The following is a 26188-nucleotide window of genomic DNA, read 5'->3' on the forward strand; positions in this document are numbered from 1 at the left end:
TTTAATTTCAAAAATAAAATCGTGACAGAATCTTAAAAATTTTTAAATCAACAATGTTTTCAATGATTGATCTTAAATATATACTATCAGAGTGAATTTGAACTCGAAATGTTAATATTTTGGGTAAAAAAAAAATCTCCTCGTCTGAAAAAAAAAATCATTTCGTTTAAAATGTACATTCTAAAACGAATGAATTAAAATTAAATTTTTTTTGTTAAGAATACGAAAAAATATTTTATTAAAATCATTTAAAGTGTCATTAAAATTAGGTATAATTAGTATTTTGGTCTTTATACAGTTTTTTTAATTAATTCAGTCCATATCTTTTAAAAAAACTAATTTCTTATGACATATTTTTATAAAAGAAAACGAACTTACTATTTATGTTTTATTAAATTATTTTTAGCGTTATTTGTAACTTTCACGGATCATAATCAGTTTTATTAAATTATTATTAGCGTTATTTGTAACTTTCACGTATCAAAATCATATGATTAAAAAAACAAGATGACATAAATTTTATTTGTGATAAACCTAAATTTTAACAAATAACACCAATAAACGATATTAATTTCAATTTAGTCACTTTAAAGAAATAAATCATATTAAGTATATTTATAAAGAAGAAAGAATTCAATTGTCTTAAAAACAAAATATAACGACTAAAACGAATTAAATATCTAAATGTAGAACTTTAAGTTAATTGAGATGGTAAAGGAAAGACTCTGACTTGATTGTAAGAAGCTTAGACTCCTTTAACTTATTTATTAAATGTCTGATTTAGACCTTTTAAAATTTCTTTTTAATTAAAAATGTCAAACTGTAGGCTTAAATAAATTTGTCAAGTGTTAATCGTATAATTTACTACATTTAATCAGTTTCTTTTTTTTTTTTAATTTATAAAACTCAAATTATTATATGATAAATTAAAGTTCAATTTTTTTTTAACTACAATTTAGTTTATATAAATTAAATTGTTATTTTTGGAAGGAAATGATCGTGACTAATAACACAATGGTTTAAGAAGAGAATAGGAGCATTGCACAATTCTTATTTGATTTTTTTTCTTTCTATGTTATTTTTTCTTATTACTTAATTATTCTTGTTTATAAATCTTTCTCTTGTTTTTGGTGTACGTTGTACATTTTTAATGCAATAACTTATTGTTTGTTGAATTTTTTTAATACTAATTTTAAAAAATAAATAATAGTTTATAAGATGAAGGGGTTGATAATTCTAAACTTATTTACCTAGTCAGAGTGATTGGATTGTCTATAAATGTTGCATATTTTTATCAAGTTTGGCTAAGAATTAAAAAATGACTATGATTGATAAATAGATAAATTACAAAATAATGATATCATGCTTATAACTGCGAAGTATAGCTTAAATTCGTTTCTCCTCCTAATATATGGCGAAAGTGGGTGGAATATATTATTCAAACATCAAAGAAAGAAATGAGTAGCAGCAAATAGAAAGTCAAACATTTTAGGATTTTAGGGTTAAATCTGTATTTGATTAATTTAAATTTAAGTAAAATTTAGAATTAGTCACTTTTGAAATTTTTTAACTAATTTAGTTCTTCATCTTTAAAAATATGTAAATTTAGTTTTTTTAACAAAATTTTGTTAATTTTATCTTACATTTCAAGCACATTTCATTCATAATAGTATTTGAATTATTTACACCGTTTGATACATTTTCGCTTAAATATTAACTCTAATATTATCATAAAATACGTTTAAAATATCAAATAAACTTAACAAAATTTGATAAGAAAAACTAAATTCACGCATTTTTAAAAATAAAAGACTAAATTGATATAAAATTTTGAAAAGAGACTAATTTCAAAATTCACTTAAACTTGAGATAAAAAACATATTTAACCCTATAATTTATTTAGGGTAAAATGCACTATTTAAAAATAAAAAACATATTTAACCCTATAATTTATTTAGGGTAAAATGCATTATTTAAAAAAAAAAACTAGTTTTACTATTAAATCAACTCCCCGAATTTCAATCCTCAAAGGCAATGTGAGAGCAAAGTGCCAATATTTTTTTAACTTTAGACTTTGATAGAATATATATTTAATGGAAAAAAAATACAATTAAACAAGTTAATGAATTTCAGACTTCAGTACTTAAAAAGGGCAACATAAGACTAATTATGGGGTAAGATGAGAACTAAGATTATCTGGCATGAGTGTTCCTAAATACTTTGTTCTCAATGAAGCATGGAATTCAATATTGAGAATGATGTCATTGTAACTAGACTGTTCGATGCTAAGTTTAAAAACCATTTTTAAAAATGTTTCGATAGAGAATTTTAACAGCTGAACTATTATGAAGTATATTACAACAGCAATGAACAAATCTATGCTTTGTACACCACCTAACTACATCTTGTGTATCAGTTTATATAGTCGCTCAGAGAAATGCCACTTGATTTTGTTTGGCAGAATATCAATGATGGTATGAAAGAATGCAATGTAATGCTAAAACTACGAAAAAAATCTGAGAAAAGTCAAAATTGTCACAACCTCAAAGATTTGTCAATTTAATCTATCACTTTAAAGCCAAAGTGTTCCTTTAGAATATTACTGGAGGTCTTACCAAAACCATTGGCTACCTTCTTCATGATTTCAAATTTAACCACCTCCCGTCTTATCTGTTTCTTTCTCTCTCTTACAACAGCACTAGGCGAGACCTCTGATGCAGATGAGATTTGACCAACCCATGCATTTTTTTCATGGTCCAGTTGCTGATACAAATTTTGCAAATGCGTTTTTTGTGCTCGAAGTGTTTCTTCAACCACCTTGTATTCAAGCTCCTGGGACTTTCTAAAATCCTGGAGAACCCGATCTACCTCAGTCTCGAGTTTTAATGAACGGGGTAGAAAATTATAAGATTCCAACCCGGACTTAGCTTCAAAACGGTCCTCATTGATTGTGACTTGCATCACATCACTGCTATTATCTGATAAACAAACACATGATATTCAGTATGTTAAGTAGAGTGCACAGAGATGATAAATGGTCAAATTCAGACTTTTTGCATCTCCATAAGCATGTAATCAATGCTATGGTATTAATAGCAGTCGAAAATAGTAAAAATAGACATGTACAGATAACAGGAGAGGATATTTATTTACCTGTACAATGAGCTATAAGACTGTCATCATCCTTCCAGATATCTTCAAGATTAGTTCCACATTTAAGCTGATGAAAACTATTAAATTGGTCATAAGCCTTCAAAGTACACGAGAGAACAAGCAATATAGTTATGTCTATTACCAGAATATCATTTAAAAATACCTTTGAGATTGTCAATTCAATATAACGTAGCAGCTCCTTTGCAGCGGGTTTCTCTGAACCGCGCAAGAGACAAGCACCAAGATTTAAAATCTTCTTCAGAATTTCATCATCCAAATCCGTAGTTTTACACGTTTGTAGAAGATTATTAACATGAGAAATCATATCAGTCCTCCCATCACAGCGTCGGCAGTGGTACCCAGCATCTAGTCCAATACTTCCTCCAACTTTGCCAGCCAAGAGACATCGGAGGGCACATTCAATATGAGCAACGTGGCCACAAATTCCCACACCAGCAGCATTCACTTGACACTTGATGTAACTATAGCCACCATAAGCTGTACAGACAGTTTTGCTGCAAAGAATGCAACAACAGTCACGGCAAAACATAGGTTCAGAACAGCAGATATCACAAGGCATGGCTGGTGAATATTTTTCTACTTCTTCTAACACCAGACTAGAGCACTTCTTATTATTTGCTTTACACTTGACAACATCCTCACCGTCGGAGTCACAATGTTCTTGTGCTATCTGTTGAAGAGGTATAGCAGCTATTGGTGCTTCATTGCCTGTGAGCAAAAGTAGTTATTTAGCACTGTGACATCATTTTAATAAGCAAAACAAGTACGTCACTGACTGCTGAGGGACACTGTAAAACATGAAAAAGAAAACATAAGTAGGATGAAAGATAACGGTTTTATACAAACGTTCGCAACTGCAGTTGCCCTGTCAAGGAATTTTAACTCAGCACAACCACATCACGACAACACCACTAAAATTAAAAGCCTATGCAGTATAGAGTATAATTCTGCTAGTCTATGGTAAGATGTTGGTAGCAAAAATGATTTACCTATCGCATTGATAAAATTCATATGCCTATAGAGTATCATCATGTGAAGAACTTTATCTTTATTCTTCCGTGTAATGTAATCAGATTTGTCACCTCTTTATTAAATAAAATATTCTCCGTATGTGCAGATAACATTGTTATAAAAATATAAAAATATAAAAATATAGAATTACATTTATAACTCAGTTCAGAAAAAAAAAAAAAAAAAAAAACATAAAAACAGAGCAACAGAACTCAGCAGATAGTTTATTAGAATCAATGAAACAAATAGTGGAAAAACAATAACTAACATTGAAAAATGGCACTAACAAATTCAGAGCAGGAAATGAAAAAAAGACCATTACAAATGAAAAAGATGAAATTAAAGGAAATTAATAGAGAAAAGAGATATCCTAGAATCAAATGAAAAAACAGATATATGCAACATCTGAAAAATCCTACTAAAAAGCATTGGATATTGCTTAGGAATAAGTAACAGGAGAAAAGCGACCGTTAGCTGATGATAGAGCGGGAATCTTCCAGGAGAAAGAAGCAAAAAAGGCATTATGATCATGCTCAGGAAAATATTTCTTGACATAGCGTTCAACGGCAAGCTTGCTCGCAAAGATATGTTGTTTGCTGAATGTGCCTGAACCTGACCCTGTCCCTGTGTTCTCCTTCTCCTCCTTCAACATGTGGACTAGTCGACTTGGCAAATACAGATACCGATCCTGGAAGTGCGTGCCAGCGGGGGCAATTCTCCGTCCAGCTCTCCATCCCCAAACATCACCCTGTTCTGGCCAATTTTCTGGTGCATATGGATATCCCTCACCAGACATTTCTGGTATCACTGGCTGTAGGTAAAATAAATCATTATCCTCCATCTCAACGCATTGTAAACCAAATTAGAATCACAAATATAAAACTCAGTTCATGAAAATGCCAGAGCAACAGAACTAGAGAGAAATTTTGTTCGAATTAACGAAATAGATCATGAAAAACGAAACTAACGCATTCAAAGCAGGAAATTAGAGAAAGCCAATCCAAAAATTAAAGGGAACGTTACCATTATTACCACTTGCTGGTTCAATGAGGACACCCTTCACTAAAATAAGAAACCCAAATATCAATATTATATATTAGGGTGAATAGTTTTTGGAGTTCTCGAAGTTGTATGTCACCTTCTAGTTAGTCTCTAAAAGCATGAAAATTCAAAATTTGTACCCCAAGATAAAACCCGTCATGTTAGTCTTGTGTAACATAATTAATTTACTGACATGACATATATCAGCCACCACCTTCTCCTCAACTTTAGCATGACAGGTAGCAGCAAACATGTCACTCAATGTATCGTGTCAGTAAACTAACTTTGTGATAGGTTCAATGGCAAGGTCTACACTAGGAGAAATAAAGCAGAGAGGCAGTTATAACCTCCTACAGTTATAACCTCCTGCAGACAGACTAAAATAAATAGTCTGTGTTTTAGGATGGGTGGGCAGTTGTTGAATTGTCTTGGAGTGTGGGAGATTAGGAGAGAAGAGGGTCCTCTCGAAAGACCTTTACAGTTGTAAACGTTGTTGTTACTGTTCTTATTCAAGTGAAGGAATAATAGCCATAATAAGATCATACAGGGTTTGTGCATGTCTGTCTTAGTCTGAACCTATCAATTGGTATCAGCAGCGGCGATCTTGGTTCTGTGGAGCAGGACGGACAGGGTATGGTGAATACCAGAATGGAGTCAAGAATTGATGGGCTGGAACGAATGATTCAAGATTTGGTTCAAGATCAGGGCAAGAATGAAAATGAGCAACATGAGAGGTTTCAAAGACTGGAAGACATGATCAAGGGGCTTACGGTAGTGGTGGAAAAGCTTTCAGTCAAGGACAGAACTTGTGATGACAATTCTGTGATCAATGAAGGAAAAACAGGGGATGATGAGAACGTGATAGGGCAATCTGGGTTCTCCTCCACATGGAGAAAACTGGATATTCCAGTATTTGCCGGAGAAGAGGCTTATGGGTGGATTAATAGGCTGGAAAGGTATTTCAAATTAAAAGAAGTCAGTGATGAGGAAAAAATGAGGGCTGTTATGATTGCTTTAGAAGGAAAAGCATTGAATTGGTTCCAGTGGTGGGAAACATGCAACCCCAATCCAAAGTGGGATGCATTCAAGGTAGCGGTGGTGCGTCGATTCCAGCCGAATATGTTACAAAACCCTTTTGAAATTCTGATTGGGTTGAGACAAACAAGCGGTGTGGAGGAGTACATTGAGAAATTCGAACAATATGCCGGTTTCTTGAAGGGAATTAACCAAGATTACTTGGTCGGTATTTTCTTGAATGGATTAAAGGAAGAGGTCAAGGCAGAGGTAAAACTGTATGAACCTGCAAATCTGGCTGAATTAATGATGAAGGCCCAAATGGTGGAAGAAAAGATAAGGGTGACAGCAAAAACAATACCACCAGTAGTTAACAAAACCAACAACACTTACAAACCTTTCTCGGTAACCAGAAGTTATTCCAAGGAAGGAGGAAATTCCGTAGTTCTGGATGGCTCCAATAAAGGAAGAGGGGAGGGCAGTGAAGTTGCAAGTACAGGTTGCAGTACCTCGGGAATGCAGCGGCCAAGAGGGGCTCCTTTTCGAAAATTAACCCAAGAAGAATTGCAAGATAAGATCAAAAAAGGGTTATGTTTTCGTTGCGATGAAAAATTTGGCCCCAACCACATGTGTAGAAATAAACAATTACACATGTTGCTTATGTCGGAAGAGGAATTATCAGGATTGGATGCCTTGCCAGACAAGAATTCCAATCAGGCGCAAGAATTGGAGGACGGAAGCCAGACCTTGCAATTATCAATGTGTACCATGGCTGGTCTTACTACTAAGAAGTCTTGGAAACTGTGGGGATCAATTGGGAAAGAGGACGTGGTGGTTTTATTAGACTGTGGTGCTTCCCATAATTTCATTTCACAGGAATTGATATCTAAATGTGGATTACAACAGGAGCAGACTCGGCCTTACGTGGTCCAGGTGGGAGATGGGCACAAGGTACAGTGCCAAGGGAAGTGTACAGGGTTCATTTTGGATTTACAGGGCCTGCAAATTCAACAAGATTTTTTTGTTTTCACAGTAGGTGGTGCTGATCTGGTTTTAGGACTGGAATGGTTAGCATCTCTTGGCGAGGTGCCAGCTGATTTCAGGAATTTGAGGTTGACAATTGGTAAGGGTGAGAAGGAGAAACTTCTGGTGGGTGATCCCACACTGTCTAAATCAGAATCTTCCTTCAAATCCATGTTGCATGATTTGAAAAATGAAGAAGCATGTTATGTCATTACATGGGACCAGGACCAAGTGGCATCAGGCATCAAGGTTCCTACAGAAATAGTGGAAATATTGAAAGGAAATGAAGAAGTTTTCCATGATCCAGTTGGGCTACCTCCTAGCCGCACCTATGATCATGCCATTCATATTCAAGAAGGTGGTTCTATTCCTAACCTCAGGCCCTACAAGTACTCGCACCACCAAAAGAATGAGATCGAGAGACTGGTGCAAGAGATGTTGCAAGCAGGAATCATCAGGCCCAGTATCAGTCCTTATTCAAGCCCAATCATATTGGTCAAAAAGAAAGATGGAGGGTGGAGGTTTTGTGTGGACTATAGGGCTCTCAATAAAATCACTATTCCAAACAAATTCCCTATTCCTGTTATAGAAGAATTGCTAGATGAATTGGCTGGGGCAACTACCTTTTCCAAATTGGATTTAAAATCCGGATATCATCAGATTCTCATGCGAAAAGGTGACATTGAGAAGACGGCCTTCCGCACTCATGATGGCCATTATGAGTTTCTAGTCATGCCCTTTGGGCTAACTAACGCTCCAGCCACCTTTCAGTCCTTGATGAACCATATCCTTAAACCATTTTTAAGGAAGTTTGTGCTCGTCTTCTTTGATGACATTTTGATATATAGCCCTACTATGGACAAGCATGTGGAACATTTACAGGAAATCCTACAAGTATTGCAGCAGCATAAACTGAAACTCAACCAAAAGAAGTGCAGTTTTGGACAGCAGAGTTTGGAATATCTAGGCCATATCATTTCCAAGGAAGGTGTGGCTGCAGATCCAAAGAAGGTTGAAGCTATGTGGAATTGGCCTGTTCCTAAGGATGCTAAGGCTTTGAGAGGATTTTTGGGGTTAACCGGCTATTATAGAAGATTTGTGCAAGGGTATGGTAAGATTGCCAAACCTCTTACACAATTATTGAGTAAGGAGGGATTTCTATGGTCTGCAACAGCTCAACAGGCCTTTAACAGTCTTAAAGGTGCAGTTTCACAATTGCCCGTATTGGCAGTACCGGATTTTTCTAAATCCTTCACCTTGGAGACTGATGCCTCTAGCAAAGGTTTGGGGGCTGTGTTGTTACAGGAGGGTAGACCCCTTGCTTTTTGGAGCCAAGCTTTGTCAGACAGGGGTCAACGGAAGTCTGTGTATGAAAGGGAGTTGATGGCAATAGTTCAAGCAGTCCAAAAATGGAAACACTACCTAATGGGTAGCCATTTTATTATCATTACAGACCAAAAAAGTTTAAAGTTTCTCACTGAGCAGAGGTTATTGACAGAGGAACAGTTTAAATGGGCTTCCAAACTCATTGGGTATGATTTCGAAATTCGTTTCCGACCAGGCAAAGAAAATCAAGTGGCTGATGCTTTATCCAGAAGAGAATATTTTAGGGCTGTGTCTATGTTCCAAACTGATGAATGGGAGACTTGGGAGAAAGAAATTCAGCAGGACGTTAAGTTGATTTCTTTAATCCAAGAATTGTTAGTGAATTCTAAAGCTCGGGAAGGTTATGAGTTACGGAAAGGGAGATTATTCTATCAGGGGAAATTGGTGCTACCTACGAAGTATTCTCGCATACCTTCCCTCATTAAGGAGCTGCATGAATCTCCTTTAGGGGGCCACAGCGGGTACTTTCGCACTTTTAAGAGGATAGCAGGTGTAGTCTATTGGGAAGGGATGAGAAGAGACATCAAGGAGTTTGTAATGCAATGTGAGATATGTCAACGCAACAAAACAGAAACATTAGCGCCTGCTGGACTTTTACAGCCATTACCAATTCCCACCCAAGTTTGGTCTGACATCTCAATGGACTTTATTGGAGGGTTGCCCAAAGTCCAGCGCAAAGACACTATTCTGGTGGTGGTGGACCGATTCACCAAATATGCTCATTTCTTTGCCTTGGCTCACCCTTTCACAGCAGTTGAGGTAGCTCAACTATTCATTAACGAAGTTGTCAAACTACATGGATTTCCTTCCACCATAGTTTCAGATCGAGACAAATTATTCTTGAGTAATTTCTGGCGAGAATTGTTTAGACACGCAGGCACCAAACTTAAATACAGTACAGCTTACCATCCTCAATCCGATGGCCAAACAGAGGTTGTTAATCGCTGTTTAGAGACCTACCTCCGTTGTATGACAGGTTCTCAACCACGGAAGTGGCCACAATGGTTACCATGGGCTGAATTTTGGTTTAATACAAATTACAATGCCTCTACAAAAATGTCTCCTTTCAAAGCTCTGTATGGATGAGACCCTCCGTTACTTTTAAAGGGCACCACCATTCCATCTAAAATCGAAAGTGTTAATCAACTCCAACAGGAACGTGATGACCTATTACAGGAGTTAAAAAGGAACCTATGCAGAGCTCAAGAGCAAAATCGGGTGCAGGCTAACAAACATAGACGTGATGTGGAGTATCAAATAGGTGATTGGGTTTATCTTAAACTGCAGCCTTATAGATTGAAATCTTTAGCACGCAGACCAAATGAAAAGCTCAGTCCTAGGTTCTACGGACCTTTCCAAATTGTCGAACGCATGGGGACGGTTGCATACAAGCTCGCTCTACCTGATCACAGTAGAATCCACCCAGTTTTTCATGTGTCCTTGCTCAAACGCGCGGTCCAACCGGCCACTCCTGTCCAGGCATTACCCACAGCGCTTACAGAAGAGTTGATATTAGAAGTTTACCCTGCAACATTGTTGGATACACGAATTAATAGCCAGGGCGACATGGAAGTTTTAATCCAATGGAAGCATCTTCCAAACAGTGAAAATAGTTGGGAAACAGCAGCAACCATCATCAAGGAGTTCCCTGAATTTCACCTTGAGGACAAGGTGAATCTTCATGGAGGGGGTATTGATAGGTTCAATGGCAAGGTCTACACTAGGAGAAATAAAGCAGAGAGGCAGTTATAACCTCCTACAGTTATAACCTCCTGCAGACAGACTAAAATAAATAGTCTGTGTTTTAGGATGGGTGGACAGTTGTTGAATTGTCTTGGAGTGTGGGAGATTAGGAGAGAAGAGGGTCCTCTCGAAAGACCTTTACAGTTGTAAACGTTGTTGTTACTGTTCTTATTCAAGTGAAGGAATAATAGCCATAATAAGATCATACAGGGTTTGTGCATGTCTGTCTTAGTCTGAACCTATCACTTTGTTAGTTAACATAATACATACAAAAGACTAAGTTGAAAGACTGATCTTACTTTCAGTTGAAAATTTTGAGTTTTGACACTTTCAAGAACTGACTAGAAAGCGACATGCACTTTTAAGGATCCAAAAGACTATTCATCTTATATATTAAATTGGCAACTCAAACATGCACTAAATTAATACCCATAACCCCCCTTCTCATTTTACCACTTCCAACTATTCTACATAGCATTTGTAAGTCCAACAAGAACAAATTAATAGTGTATTCATTTATATTTGAAATATCAGCTTCTAGAGCAATATAAAATTTCACTTTCTACACAAAAAAATTGGGTGAAACTGAAACGTTCCATATATATATATATATATATATATATATATATATATATATATAGGAGGGTATATGATAACCTTCATCAAAGCGGTTGATCCAACCAAAGCTTGTGTTATCCTCTATGTATACTATGAGAGATATGGCAATGCACCACTTTTTTCTTATTCCTTCCTTCATAATTGAAGGTGTTCAGGGAAATGATTATGAGTTAATCATTCATAACACGAACAATATGTCTTCTTTCTTTCTTGAGGCGTGGTTAAGCACTGCCTTTTTAAGAACTTTTAAGAATTTGTCCGTATTGCGGAAGTTCCCAAAGTATAACAGGAATCATTGGAGCGGTATGCCTAAGGTATAACAGGAACCTCTGCTGTGGTATACCCAGGGAACAACAGGAACCTTCGGTGTGATATAGCTAGAGTACAACAAGAGCCTCTAATGTTGTAGATCGAAGCTATAAAGCTGGCAAGTGTATAAGAAGAGAACCAAGAATAACGAAAGAAGAGGTCGAAGGTTTATTCTGAAGGACCCCCTGTTTATGGAGGCCCAGACATGACCAACACGATCACACACGAAAACAGGAGTAGTGTTACAAGAAAGGAGGAAAGGGAAAAAAAAAAAACAATAAATAAAGCTTATAACAGAAAAGGCCTTGGATCCTCTTTATGGCACTTGCAGGCTAGAGTGGGGAATCAGCAAGCACGAAAACTCTTGCTACCACTTCAAAATTATAACATGATGGTATAGAAGCACTTGAGCATAGAAGGGGGAAATCGGCAAGCACCACAAATTCTGGTACCCACTTTGTATTTATAAGTAACATTGGCATATAAACGTGAACTAGGCAATGTGAGACTTTTGCCTTTTGGAATAGCACATATAGTATAACAGGTATAACTGCTTACACCACAATCAAAGTTCTGGCAGTTAAAAACCCCATCATTTGCTCCCACACTATAGCAATTCAATATGACACCTTTCCTAATCTCTTACTAGCTTCAATTCTCTTTAACTATCAAGGCATACCAACCTTTCCAGGTGTGATAAGCCCCTTCCCTTCTGCTCCCCCAATCATACTATACCCAATCCTGAGCGTCGGAAAAAGATAAAAAGAAGGAAAAAAAAGAGCACTAAATCACAAAAACTCACATAACAAGAACAATGCTACTAAAGCATTGATTTAGAACTCAGAATCACAACTCGTGACCGTGGAAAAATAGTTACCTGTCCTTCACACCAGAGCATTGCTCCATCATTTCGAGTTTGGCAGCAACTCGGGAAACACAACCATCCGCAAGTTTATTTAGATATACTAATGGGGTTTTACCAATCGACTTCGAAGAATAAACATCGTACAACGATACATAATTTTGCAACACAATACAAAAAACCGAGCAGAAATGAGCATCAAATACAGAAACTCACTTCTGTAACATCTTTGGCAATTCCAGACCTTTCAGCAGCCATTATATCTGGTCACCACAAAGCAGACAAACAAAAGCTATTAGCATAGAGCCCACAAAGCTACCAAAAGACACACACCCATTAAAAGAAAAAAGAAGTAACAAGACAACCAGTGATATTGATGGATGGAGATTGATTAGTGAGAAATCAACCCTAATTAAGATGCGTATAAGCAAAAATAGTTTGATTAATTAAGTGGAAGATCATAAAAAAAAAAAAACAAAAGTGAATTTGAGGAACGGGAACGAGATACCAAGGCAAGCACAGCGCCGATCTACAAGTACGCAAAGCTAAACTTAACATATATTTCAGTCATATTTATCGGAAAGAAAAACGGTGTAGTACTTATTATTATTTTATATACTTTAATTTAAGTTTTCTAATTAAGGAAATAAATTTTTTATTTATTTAATTTTTATATTTATCAACCCATTACAGTATTGGAAATAATTATAAATATTTTTTATAAAATTTATCGAAACTTTTATCTAAATTTTACACAGTTCACTAAAGTAACATGGATTGAATGCCGGATGGGAAAGATCGAAAAAATAAATAAATAAAGTACAAGATATTTATTTGCTTCAGTATAATAATAAAAAAATTAAATATGACTAAAATATTGACATTATAATTATATCTATATAACAAACGTAAACATACTTAATATTAAAAAATTATTTACGACATATTACTTATATCGAAATTAATTATCTTTTAAATATTATATATATATATATATATTGTGTATTTTGAAATATAATTAATTCGGAATATTCGTTTTTCATATATAACTTTACCTCTTTTATGTGTTACCTTCCAACTTTTCACTTCGTAAATTTTAATTTGGAAAGAGATGAGAAGAAATTTTCAAAGGATCCGCTTTCCAAAGCTTTCCATTTTTATTAATATAACCCATACCACGTCATAATTGGATTTAGTTACAACCGATTTGAAATTTGACAGGCCGAGAGAAAACAACAAAAACTAATTTTTGGGCCGCGCAACCCCTGAATCTTTTTCATAAGCAATTTTTTTATCATTTTTTTTTGGCAACGGAATCATTATACGAAAATAAAATTGTGTCAGGAATAGAAACTAATTTCTTTGTTTACCATTAATTAAAGGAAGTATGTGAAAAAGGTGATCCCCACTTTTCCCCAGAAAGTCTTATCCTTTCATCCACCACACGACGCTTAGCCCCATCGGAGAAAAAACATCACTTCCGTTTCCATCGGAAGAAAAAACCTCAGCATGGGAAGCCTTCAGTTAGCAACACCCTTCACGCTCTTCCGATGGGGGCACCCCACCCTGAAGCTCTCTACTGTTTCACAGGTGAAGCCTCGGCAGCAAGGGCTTGGTTTGCGTCCACTGAGTGTGAGGTCCTACAAAGTGGTGATTGAGCAGGAGGGACAGACCATTCCACTGGAAGTTGAAGCTGACGAGACCATTCTGTCAAAGGCATTGGAATCTGGCTTACCTGTGCCTCATGACTGCAAGCTCGGTGTTTGTATGACATGCCCTGCTCGTCTCATCAGTGGATCTGTTGATCAGAGTGAAGGAATGCTCAGCGATGATGTGGTGGAGCGAGGTTATACACTCTTGTGTGTCTCCTACCCTCAATCCGATTGCCATATTAAGGTTATCCCGGAGGAGGAGCTGCTGTCATTGCAGTTGGCCACAGCCAATGACTAGTCTGTGTTTGAGTTTTGAATGTAGGGTACTTCAATCCAAGCTGCTGCTGCTGCTTCTGGCTCTGGTTAACAGCGTTGAGTCTTTGCTTGTTTCTTTATTCGCTGGTGTAGCTCTGGTTTTTTATATACTTCTGTTCTGTTATGTAGTTTCTTGTTGATGCATGAAACATAATTGTACTTGTACAACATTTGATTCATACTATAATAGACACCAACTTTCCAACAATGCTGATAAATGGTTATCTAGGATACGAACTAAATGTGGTTATCATTTGCAATTTTATTTAAAAATTTCAAACCTTATTCACATATTTAAGGGTGGAATCCAAAGTGGTTCGAGAAGTTCACATTTACCGAATGATTCAAACCCTACCTAGGCTAGACTTACCAAGGTTATAAGAAACTGCTCATGCACAACTTCAGCCATAACATCAAAAGTATTGGGTTACCATGATCACAACTGCAGTTGCAGTCGCACATTTGTTGACGATTTCTCTCAACATCGAATATGGTGTCAAGTAAAAGGATTCAAAATCCCTTCCATTTATATATATAGTGCCGAATAAAATGCACACGTCAAGTGATGCGGTTGAATGGTTTCTTGGGTCTCTGCTTAATCTTTACTTTAACGTTGATGCCATTGTCAATGATGGACTGAAGAACAATCTGAAGCTTTCCCTCCACCCTTTCTCCTTTCCTTGGAGTGTAAATCACGTCATGGATATCATCACCCAATGCTCTCTGAGCTAGAATTGCCCCCACTGCGGCACAAGTGGCTTTGTTCTTGGTAGAAGCCAGGTCAAACTTGAAGTCCTTGGAAATGGAATGTGCCACAGCAACAACCTTGCTCGTTACCCTGTGAACAACGCAAGCACGAACAGAGGCTTTTGATATGAAAATGTCCAAGCAAAATGGTTCATGATAAGGACCTGTAAGCTGGTTAAACGTGGGAGTCCTCTGCCTCTTGTTCACACTAGGCCCATCATTGATTTCGTCCACACGGGGCACAACACTTTTGCTTCTAGCCAAATCATCAACTCTGGGAACCTTGTGATCTTTGGAAACCAAATTTGGAGTCGTTTTAGCTTTCTTCACCTCCTCTTTTTTCTTGGAAGATTTCTTCCTATGAAAATCAAAATTATACTCTTCAAACTCCTTGGAGCTGCGCTCAAGCTTATAAAACAGATTGCCACGAACTCTCATGTTATCTATGTCCTCAAAATCTAGTTCACCCTCAACATGATCATCAATGGCCTCGTCGGTCTCTTGCGAACCAAAGGAACCAGCTCTTGATGCAGGTCCCCTCCAGGCTTGTGCCACCCCAGATGAGACACCCCAAGTATCATGATCCACAAGTTCAACATCAAACCCAGTTGAGGGATGATTGAAGTCGGAGAAAATTGGAGAAAGATGGAGGCTGGTAGAGTATTCAGAAGGGGGCACGGTTGCAGAACTGGATGCTGCGTCAATGTCTTTGGTAGGAAGGGTGGTGAGCGTCTTGAAGCAGAGATTGAATGTCCTGGAGAGAAAATGCTGATTGCATAAGGTGGCACCCTTTCTTGCTTGCAAGGATAACATGACCAGAGATTTGAAAAAAAAGAAACTTCAAAAACAAGTTGATGCCAAATGCTCGCAGCAGCAAAACACCGAACAGTTGGCGTGCAGAACGTCCGTGAAGCTCGTAGTGATTGCCTTCAGAGACACGACCTTAAGGAATACGAAAATTAATGAACAGATAGATTAAAGCAATCTGAAATCTATTTGATTAAAAATCAGTGAAACAAGTATTGGAGTTAAGGGAACCTTTTTCCTTTGTACTCTTCTCTTGCGCCTATAATGAATATAAAATTCAAACGAGTGTGGTCAAATCAGTTTGATTATGCAGACGAATAGATAAACGAAATCTGAATATGTTTCATGTGTGTCAACAATTAATAATAGTTATCATCATAATAAATAATCAAGTAAAAAATATTATTTTAAAACAAATATTACAGAATATATATATATATATATATATATATATATATATATATATATATATATATTATTGACTTATTGTAAAAAAATAAAAAACTATATGTAGTATAATAGTATTACTCTTGGAAACAAGTAGCCTGTCAGCTATTTTCTTTTTATCTAAAATTTTATTAAATTGTTTACTTGACATTATTATGTTTGCAATTACAAAGTCTATCCCGTTTGTAACTTTTTCAGAATTCAAATTCACAGTAATTATTATTTAAGTTTATAATATGTGTTCCGTTTATTATTAGGGTCATTTTAAGCACAGTAATTTTGTGAGTTTACAAAAATTAGTTTCTGGCTTTATTCAACTCGATATAGGTTTGATTATACATAATGTGTGTATGATTTAAGTCAATCCAACTTAAAGTATGACTTTATATGAGGTGAATCCAACTCAACCAGATTCAATGTAATCCGATCCAATCTGATATGTTACAGTTTGATTAGACCAAACATGGACTCGAATTTATTTAAACTAATATGGATCCAAAGGGGACTTCTCCCTGCATTCCCAAACCTTCTCTTGTACTCCAATAATGACTCTTTTGACCCTAATCAAAAGTATTAAACGGATTCCGAAATCTGTTTCATAAATTTTCATGTTTTTTTATGAAACGGATTTCAGAATCTGTTTCAGAAAAGTATGAAACGGATTTCAAAATCTGTTTCTAGAAAAAAAATTAAAATTTGTGAAACGGATTTCGGAATCCGTTTCAGAAAAGTATGAAGCGGATTCCGAAATCTGTTTCATAAAAAAAAATTATGAAACGGATTTCGGAATCCGTTTCAGAAATGTATGAAACGGATTTCGGAATCCTTTTCAGAAAAGTATGAAACGGATTCCGAAATCCGATTCTAGAAAAAAAATTAAAATTTGTGAAACGAATTTTGGAATCCGTTTCATACTTTTCTGAAACGGATTCCGAAATTCGTTTCACAAAAAAAAAAATTGTGAAACGAATATCGAAATCCGTTTCAGAAAAGTATGAAACGGATTCCGAAATCCGTTTCTAGAAAAAAAAATTAAAATTAAAAACGTGGTTGTCTTTGATGTCGTTGAGAGAGGGGTCGAAAGTAGTGTCGAACTCAACGGCGAAGGAGGTTGAGCTGGGGGAGGGTTGGGGGAGGCCCATGGAGAGGGCGGGGAAGTGGGTGGAGGAGGCGATGAGGAAGGCGAGGCCTTTGCCAGAGGGGCAAGAGGGAGAGGATAGAGAAGGAGAAGCGGGAGGAGAAGGAGGCGGTGGAGTTGATTTGGAGGTCAAGAAAACAGAGGATCAAAAGGGTAATTATTGGAGGTACAGGAGAAGGTTTGAAGGTGCAGAGAGAAGTCCCCTGGATCCAACTCGACTCAATCAAAAATTAGTCTGACTTAACCCAAGTGATATTGTCTTGACTCAAAAAATAATTTGATGTTAGTACAACTCAATCCAATTCAAGGTTGACTACACTCAACTCAACTTGAGGTGAATCCAATGTCACTTTGACTCACTTTGAAATACACTTGACTTGACATCTGGCCAACATAGTTTGAATTTAGATTACGTAAACCTTTTTTGTGTATAAAATTATTTTGAGTACTTTTTTTCCATTTTCATTTTTATATAATATTTTTTACTTTAAAAAAATTATTCATGGATTGAGCCAGACTTATGGAGTTTTTGTTAACATTGTGATTCTCTATAAACTTTTTCTTGTATGGAATTATTGATCATGTGGGCTATTTTGACCCGATCCATGTGGGCCAAGATCAAGCCGATCGGGCTGGACCAAATTGAGAGGTTTATAAACAAACACGGGCCGTCCAAAACAAATACATTATGACCAAACTCTATGCTGAAGAACTTTGGCAGAAACGGACCACAAGCCGAATACGAGGAAACATAGTTTCTTGCTTCCCTCAAAATCAATAGATTTATTCATAATACCGATATGAAAGCACAACGCAGAAGCTTCTAAAGCCTTGAAAATTGACTCACATACAACGCAATTAAGCTCTGAAACGAAAACTAAGCAATACAGAACTGGGTTATTCTGTTAGACCACAACAGTCTCGGAACTATCATCGGAAGCATTTAAGCCATTTTCATCAAGACGTGTTTCATTTGAAGCAACTATTCGGTTCAAAAGCAAATCCTTCCCATTTTCACATCCAAATTCATTGTTGGAACCAGATCCCAGCTGCAACAAACTCTCATCGGCATGATTCAGAGAAGAAATGGAGACATCTACATCTTGATTACTTCGCTTTGGAATAATATTCTCTTCTGATAAAATCCCTGAAGTAACAGTTTCAAGAGCGTCATTCACATAAGCTTCTTTAGTAGGTGGAGTATTATCTGACTTTTGAGAATTCAAAATTGGACTAACGTCAACCTCCAACGAATCAAAATTCATAGCAGTGAACGAGTGACATTTGTTGTCAAGATTTTCTGCTGAACATGGATCAGAACAAGCAGTTTCCTGAACCAAAGCTTGATCATTTGGAATATCTTCTGGGTGATTTCTCACGGAAGTGGGATTTAATTTATCAACAGGAGGAGCAACCGCCACTTTATTCTTCATTTTTAGTGCACTGTGACTTGTTCTAGAAGGAGAAACACATTTATCTGAAACTGAATCTGACACCATTTCCTCAGAATGAGATTTCGAACAGAGAATCCCATCGACCAAAACTTGGTCTAGCTTTTGAGAAGCATCGCTGCATTCATCATTCGTATCATTAACAGGATTTGAACTAACATCATCACTTCCACGAGGATCTTGAGGAGTTGAAGAACCCATATCTGACCTATTTCCCATTTTGGTGTGAATAAAATCTGTGTCTCCATGTCCCATTTTCTCAGAACCTGTTAGGAAAAAGAAAGTAAAACTTATGCACCAGCAAAAGTAACTCGCTGGAATTTGCTTTAACGAAAACAGCATCAACACCTGCAGTTTTATTACCTTCCATTAACAGCTTCTGTGACATATCAATACCAGGGAAGACCACCATATTCAGTGACCTCATTTCTTGCCTGAGTGAGTAGTCCAGATGTGTGAAGCCAAAAACTGTTGTCCATGTATGCGTTAGTTCAGCAATTGCAGGAATAACTAGTTTTTCGACCTTCATAGAGCAAAGGGCCTTCCAATCATGGAGAAACAAATAAGTATGTGTGTCCATAAAAGATGCATACAGAAAATCCCCAATGAAAGCTCTAACTAGATCTTAGGTGTAAGCAAATCACAAATGAATCATAGTTTAAAGGTTTACCAATTCAATGGAAGAGAAAAGCCGGCGACACATCCCTTGACGCCTATATATATGACGAGTTCCAATGAATGGCATCTCAGCTATCTTAGTTCCGTGGAACCTAAGAGACGGAAGTTAATACTTACATGTATACTCTCATTTATTCAGATTAAAAAAAATCACAATCCACCACAGTCTGAGGCTTAGTACCTGATAGATGCTGCAGCAATGATTTCATCCCCTCTCTCCAAGATAGCAGTGTAAAAGCCACCATAGTTCAACCGATTAAAGTTTGATCTGAAAACAAATAGAAAGAGACGTCGCATAAATTAAAATATAGGATACGGTGAATTCATAATGTTTTGAACTTTTAACTACTACTACTTACCCACTATTATATAAAATGTTACGGATTAAATTGATCCCACTCCTCCGATCAATAACAGGTAAAAAGCATTCATTCATCACAGTCAGCGCAATAGCCAACTTTGAATTGCATTCTACCTTCTGAGTAATTCCTCTGCAAGATGCGTCTGAGTCTTCATCTGTTCTATGAATGAGAGACCACGAAAAACCCGCTTCTAGTTCATGCTTGGTACCGAGATACTTCTTCAATTGTTCAGAAAGCTGTAGAAGTACGAAGAACATAATAACGATTCAGGATCTGGGCTTAGCACAGCAGCTTTGAAAATTTTCGTTTTAACAAACCACTAAAATATAAAAACATAAAAAACAAATGAATATGTCTTGGAAGAAGTACATTCTAACATTCTATAGACTAGTGCATAATAAGTGGTGGTACTCTCATGCATGCTGAATTATAAGGAAGAAATGGTTAAATAAATAATATACATTCATCAAGGTATACTTCAAAATTTTGAAAACGAGAAATAACGGTAAGATGTACCTCTCTGCACTCTCTCCCACAAAAAGAAAGGCCTGATGTATTGAGGTTATTAGGAAGGGTATCCATCTCCTTAGCGCAAGAGTCATGATCTATGCAAAAGTAAAGTACTAAATTAAAAGACGTCAAAGGGAAAAACAGAAGAGAAGTAAAGTAATGCCCAATAGAATATAAAAATATTGAAGAAACAACAAAAATATAAATGAGAGAAAGTGAATACATTTTTTCTCACATAAGTTGCAGGTATGTACGATAGGCACTGATGCATCATCTTTTTCAGAAAGTCCACTGGCTATGCCACAAAATTTACAGGTGCAATTTGGACAATTCCATTCTCCAAGAGGAAGCTTCTGCAACAACATAAATGAATTCCTCATGAAAAACAATCCTCCTAAAATCATCAACACACACACATACACATCAATTATATTACAAAAATAAAGTTAAGTATGCAATTACAACGAGTTAGTAGTAACAACTCAGTCAAAGTCTCAATGATACAATATTTTAGTTTTGGTGAACACTTGCTCTACTTCTATGAGAAAACCTATTCAACACGCCTACTGGATATAAAAGAAGTTAAAGGTCATAAATTAGATTATAGAAGTCCCCATACAATATAATATAGGAAGGTGACTTTTTTCATTGAACGAATGAACTTTTAGCTGACAGTGAACAAACTCGACCATATAAGTATTCAGTAAACACAAGTTTTGTCCGGCATTACCCTAAATACATTTGACAAAGCACATTAATAAGAATGTATCTCAGTCCCCTTGACATCATAACAACAGAGCAACCAAACAACATCTGGAAGAGAAACTTAAATTTCACATGTAACTGTTCACCGAGAGACAGTACAAATTCACCACAAAAAAAAAAAAAACTGAAAATATGTTCTAACAATATGTTGCGAAGTGAGAACCATGACACATGACAAATAAAATATGCCCAGATACCTGTATATTCAAGCAGCTCTGATGAAATGTTGATGGACAACTATCACAACAGATTAAATCCCCTCCATCAGCACAGATACCACAAGTATCATCATTTGGATCATCACCATTAATATCTACAGAATGGAAACCAATTTTTTCAGAATTCTCTTGTCTATTCCATGCATCTATTTGGCACTGTAGAAGAGAAACTCCAGATTCCAAAAAAATATTTTGATATGGCTGTGGTAATTTGCTTCCTGCATGAAGCTCAAACTTTGAAACTGTGAGGATCTTACTACAGCAGCCACAATGTATACCATCTCTTGTGATCCACCCCTCAAGCAAGACTTTCTTCCGTCTGCGGTACTGAACCTTTTGGCTTAACTCTACTGCTCCCGAGTCAATCAACCAGGCAAGAACTGTCCGTTTTCCCATATATGGGACAAAGCCATCAGATTCTGAATTTGATCTTTCGTTAGAACTGCGAACTAACAAGGTACATCTTCCGTGCTTATTACTCTTCCGTCCATGTATACGAGGATCACATCCAGATGGTTTTTCTATTCCTTCAACTGAGTGATGGGTAGCATTCTGGATTTTAGACCGAGCACTGATAACGTTAGTATCAAACATTTTATTTTTCATCGACTTACTTCCCTGTTTTATAAAGGAGCTTAATTTCTCCTCATTGTTATCACTATCAGTGCTATTCATATCATGCTTGTTGCTGGCAGATCTTATTTGAGGCTCTTTTTCATTATCACTTTCACTATCATATTTTTTCTTCTTGTTTTTCAATTCTTTCTCCATTTTCTTCCTAGTTTTCCTTGTTAGTTGACTGAGCACCTCATCTGCAATAGGAGCAAAAGAAGAACTATCCCCTTTGACCTTGACCTCCTTAGCATCTTCATTCAATTGCTTTTGAAGCGCATCATAGGCCTTGATGATAGACCAATAGGCTGTACCTACCGGATTAATATAAACTGCATCCAGGTAGTCTCTGTTCCTTCGAGGTCTATAGTCAATGGTCCAACCCGAAGTCAGCAGCATCTCCCTTATTCGCTCTCGCAGTTTCTGTTTTTCTGTACCACTACCACGCTTGATTTTTCCTTCTTTCGCTTTTGTAGTTGAGAGTTTATCATGCACAGGGGTCTGTTCATCCTCGGACAACATCTTTTTTACAGGCTTAGCAGCTTCAACATTTCTTACCCCGGGATTCAATGATGTGTCACTGTTATCTGAATCCCCTTCATCACCCTTGCTATCCTTGCTTGACAAAGATTTTCTTGATGCTATCTGTTTCTTCTCCGGCCTCTTGAGTAATCCTGGTTTCTCAACAGGTTTTGTTTCCAAGTATGATGAAGGACGAGTTGGAACATTCCACTTGGCAGTCTCTTCAGTCTTCATCCTCTTGGAGGGCTCTTCAGTTTCCAACCTTCGCCCGCTTTCCACAGGTTTGTGATGATCGTAATATTGTTTTGATTGCCCACATACCTTCTTCTTATTAACCATTACCTTCAAAACACCATTTTTCCCCTGAACCCTAATAGACTCCTCGGAATTAAATTTCTCCCTCTGCAAGGGTATAGGTACCCGAACGCCGTCTCTGTTACTCTTGAGCCTAATGTGACCAACATGATCTCCAGGAAACACGCCACTTGGCCTGTCAACATAAGAGTTATTTCGCTTATCAGGAAGACGTACACTTGACCCATTTTTTAATTCCCTATCAATGCCACTCCTAGTAGCATGCTCCGATCCCATAAAACTTCTTCCTCCAAAACCAACTCCATTGCCATCCAAATGCCTCCTCCTCGTGATCTCCACATCCATACCATCATATTCTTCGACATTGTACGCATCCAACTTACTTCGCTTAGTAACCCACTGCTCCAATCCTTTATCCGCACCCCTAATCCTTTCCATTCTGTCCCTCTTTCGACTAATTTCACTCCCACCCCGCTCAGAGCCAGCCAAACCATTGCAACCACGAATAGTCTCAGACCCGAGCCTTCTACCAGGAGGAATCAGCAACTCGTCACTTGATCCAGAATCACTCACAGACACACTGATGTTGGCCCTTTTCTTCGATTCATAGAGCTTCCTAGACGTGGAAGCAGTAGCCCCCAACCCATCCCCTTTCTTTCGCACAATTAAACAACCCGAGGAATTTCTGCTCTTCACCACAACCCCAGAACCACCCGATCTCACTTCCGATTCCATCTACCAAAGCCCCTCGCCAAAATTAGCATCCCCCGCAACCAAAACTAAACCCTAATCTCCAGATCTAAAGCGAAATCGCTTTCAATTTTACACACTTACCCCCTTCCCCCGGACCAAAGCAAAATTTCAACGAAATCTTACCTCGCCGGAAAATTCACGGATTCCGTCCCTCGGAATAAATTGTGTGATGCGAGTAATCCCCGCCGAAAAAACCCAAGTGATCCGAGGGCGACCTAACTCCGAGAGAAATTGAAACGAAAATCGGTGAGAGATATAGAAAGGGGGAGAGAGATTTTTGGGTTGCGATGTGCAGAAGCAGCACCTAAGTTAATATCGATAATCAATCGATAATACCAAAAAAAGGTAAAAAAAAAAAAAAAAAAACTTAAACAGAAAACAATGTCAGCTGCTCATCTCTTTTTGTTTTGCTTATTTTATTTTTCCCTCCAAATTTTGTCTTTTGTTGAATCCCACGTTTCTGATGCCGCCACCTCACATATATTGGACGTGGCAAAATCACAACGGTTTCCACGACTGTTTATACAGTTTTTCCTACGCTGAGTACTGTTTCTCGGTAAGTGAGTCTTCTACAGAATTTCGAGAGACGTTACAAATCAGATTTTAAAAAAAAAAAAAAAATACATGGAATGAGTTTTTTTTTCTTTTTTTTTTTTTACAACAGAAACTTTAAAATCAGTTAAACTAAAGCTGAATTGATCGAAAGCGAATTAAATTGAAAATTACTTTATTTAATTTAAACAAAAACAGTTTAAACAAATTAAATTGAACATTTTTTTTAGTTTACTTTATTACATTCATTACTTTTTCAAATAATACAACCTAGGAACAATCAATTTCATAATAGAAATCTAATTGCAGTATAATAGAAAATGCAATCCAATTAGTAATTTAAATTTACTTTCCAATCCTATTCACAAAATATATGTCAAACACAAAACTGCATTATCATCAAACATCTGATTAAATTGTTTATCACAAGTTTAATTAATTGTACTACTAAATGTAAGTTTTCTAAATCCTAATAATAACATAATTCCGTATCCACTCATGGGGTTATGTTAATTTCATCTAGCAAATAATAGTTAGAAAACAATATATTATAATATCTCTAGTTGAAAATTTGAGACTCTAATTAATCAACATATAATTAATTTACGTCAGAAACTATTATGAAATTAATTATTTTTTTTTTACACATTTGTTCAAATAATATTCATATATAATTTTGTGTTGCCACCATGTGTGTTTTAAGAATTGTGAGCAGAGGAAGAACGTTTATCTTGTACAAATTGTGATGAAAACTAAATATTTACTTATTTTTAACATTTGACAATTTGCACAGTTCACTGCACAATTAATCTTTTAATTATTTATTTGTAATATATATATATATATATATATATATATATATATAAAATAAATTAAAAAAACTTAATTAAATTTCAATTTCATGATAAACTTAGATATTTTTTAATTTTTATTAAACTTTTTTATCTATTAAATATAAGAAAATGATATTTTTCAAGTGAGCACTTATTTTTAACTTTTGTTAATTTAATGAGGTGACTATTATTTTCATATGTGATTTTGTGTATTATTAGATTAGAGTAAACAGAAATATATTAGAAAACGGTCAAATAAGTGTGGGATTAAACAACTGAGATTAAAAATGAAGTAAAAACAAAAACACGTTGGATCAATTGAAGTATATTATTTTCAATATCGATAAGCTAAAACGAAGAGAAAAATACAATGAAAACTCAAATATATTGTTGAAACTAAAATACCAAAATTTATAATAAACTTAAATTTTAATTAAGTTAAAAAATATTTATATTCATGTACACCAGTCAAAAAATTTATTAAAGGTGAAAAGATAAAAGCAATGAAGAAAAAATGTACACATTTTATTTTCTTGAATGCCAAAAATGTACACATGTCTGGTGAATTTGAATAATTTGTGTCAATATCGATATAAGTTTAGACCATACTCATAGATACATGCTTATTTGTTATTTCTACTTGTAAGTTATTTAAGAAAGGGAATCGGTAATTAATTATTCTTTTTAAAATTCACATCGTTTTAAGGGTATTCATATTACCGTATCCGAATAATATTAAGAGTACGAGGGACATGTCTTAAAATGTATGAAATGAACATCACCAATAAAGCAACGGAAGAAAGTGCTTTTCTTTTAATCGACAAAGTATATTCCAACTAAAACTATGTTTTCCAAATGAATAGCTACATAGTTGAAGAAGGAAACAAGATTTAGATGCAAGCAACTCTTTTCGAGTACCACTTTTTTACTTGATGTATATAGCAACCAAGTTATATTAAGTATTTTTCTTGCAATGGTTAAATCATAGATTACCTTGATAGTTTTAACTGATTTATCTAGAAAATATCAACATATAAATACTATGTAATGTAAATTTGTCTTTTGTCGTTAATTTTATTACTCATTTATTATTATATATATTACTACCAAATTCTTCTAGAAAATTGCACCCAAGTTTCTACATTTGTATCACGTAATAAAAAGTAATTACCATAGCCAATGTCACAATAAGAAATCAGTTACAAAAACATTATTATAATAGAAGTGAAATTGTAAGAAAATTATGCCTACTAAAATCAATTATATATATATATATATATATATATATATAGAGAGAGAGAGAGAGAGGGCAGTATAGATGCCTGATACA

At 35.8% G+C, this 26188-nt stretch overlaps 4 protein-coding genes and 1 long non-coding RNA gene across 7 annotated transcripts; 2 read left to right on the top strand and 3 right to left on the bottom strand.

Moving 5' to 3' along the window:
- Window positions 1-2301: 2301 nt before the first annotated feature.
- On the bottom strand, window positions 2302-12754 carry LOC114173480. Of its 3 annotated transcripts, none has more exons than XM_028057921.1 (6): window positions 12690-12754; window positions 12398-12444; window positions 4654-4996; window positions 3317-3882; window positions 3154-3220; window positions 2302-2978 (listed from the first exon to the last, which is right to left on the bottom strand). In XM_028057921.1, the coding sequence occupies exons 2-6, from the start codon at window positions 12437-12439 to the stop codon at window positions 2560-2562; spliced, it is 1437 nt and encodes a 478-aa protein (XP_027913722.1). In that variant the 5' UTR covers window positions 12440-12444; window positions 12690-12754; the 3' UTR covers window positions 2302-2559. The 3 variants fall into 3 exon arrangements, with proteins under 3 accessions (XP_027913722.1, XP_027913721.1, XP_027913723.1); XM_028057920.1 differs by having other exon boundaries at window positions 12398-12451; XM_028057922.1 differs by lacking the exon at window positions 12690-12754 and having other exon boundaries at window positions 12197-12443.
- LOC114173482 lies at window positions 11208-11594 on the top strand. The gene is made up of 2 exons (XR_003602510.1): window positions 11208-11290; window positions 11325-11594. It is a non-coding gene; the product is annotated as an uncharacterized LOC114173482 (long non-coding RNA).
- Window positions 12755-13532: 778 nt separating the features above from the next.
- Window positions 13533-14356, top strand: LOC114166557 (ferredoxin C 1, chloroplastic). Its single transcript, XM_028051308.1, has one exon. The coding sequence runs from the start codon at window positions 13691-13693 to the stop codon at window positions 14129-14131; it is 441 nt and encodes a 146-aa protein (XP_027907109.1). The 5' UTR covers window positions 13533-13690; the 3' UTR covers window positions 14132-14356.
- Window positions 14357-14490: 134 nt separating this feature from the next.
- On the bottom strand, window positions 14491-16018 carry LOC114166546. Its single transcript, XM_028051297.1, has 2 exons — window positions 15934-16018; window positions 14491-15837 (listed from the first exon to the last, which is right to left on the bottom strand). Exon 2 carries the CDS (start codon window positions 15706-15708, stop codon window positions 14707-14709), a length of 1002 nt encoding a protein of 333 aa, XP_027907098.1. The 5' UTR covers window positions 15709-15837; window positions 15934-16018; the 3' UTR covers window positions 14491-14706.
- Window positions 16019-18027: 2009 nt separating this feature from the next.
- On the bottom strand, window positions 18028-23823 carry LOC114173963. The gene is made up of 8 exons (XM_028058671.1): window positions 21251-23823; window positions 20512-20641; window positions 20295-20383; window positions 19776-20014; window positions 19598-19684; window positions 19409-19508; window positions 19102-19279; window positions 18028-19004 (listed from the first exon to the last, which is right to left on the bottom strand). Exons 1-8 carry the CDS (start codon window positions 23453-23455, stop codon window positions 18193-18195), a joined length of 3840 nt encoding a protein of 1279 aa, XP_027914472.1. The 5' UTR covers window positions 23456-23823; the 3' UTR covers window positions 18028-18192.
- Window positions 23824-26188: the final 2365 nt, after the last annotated feature.

This window comes from Vigna unguiculata, chromosome 2 (assembly GCF_004118075.2).
Source record: "Vigna unguiculata cultivar IT97K-499-35 chromosome 2, ASM411807v1, whole genome shotgun sequence".
Classification (NCBI taxonomy): domain Eukaryota; kingdom Viridiplantae; phylum Streptophyta; class Magnoliopsida; order Fabales; family Fabaceae; genus Vigna; species Vigna unguiculata.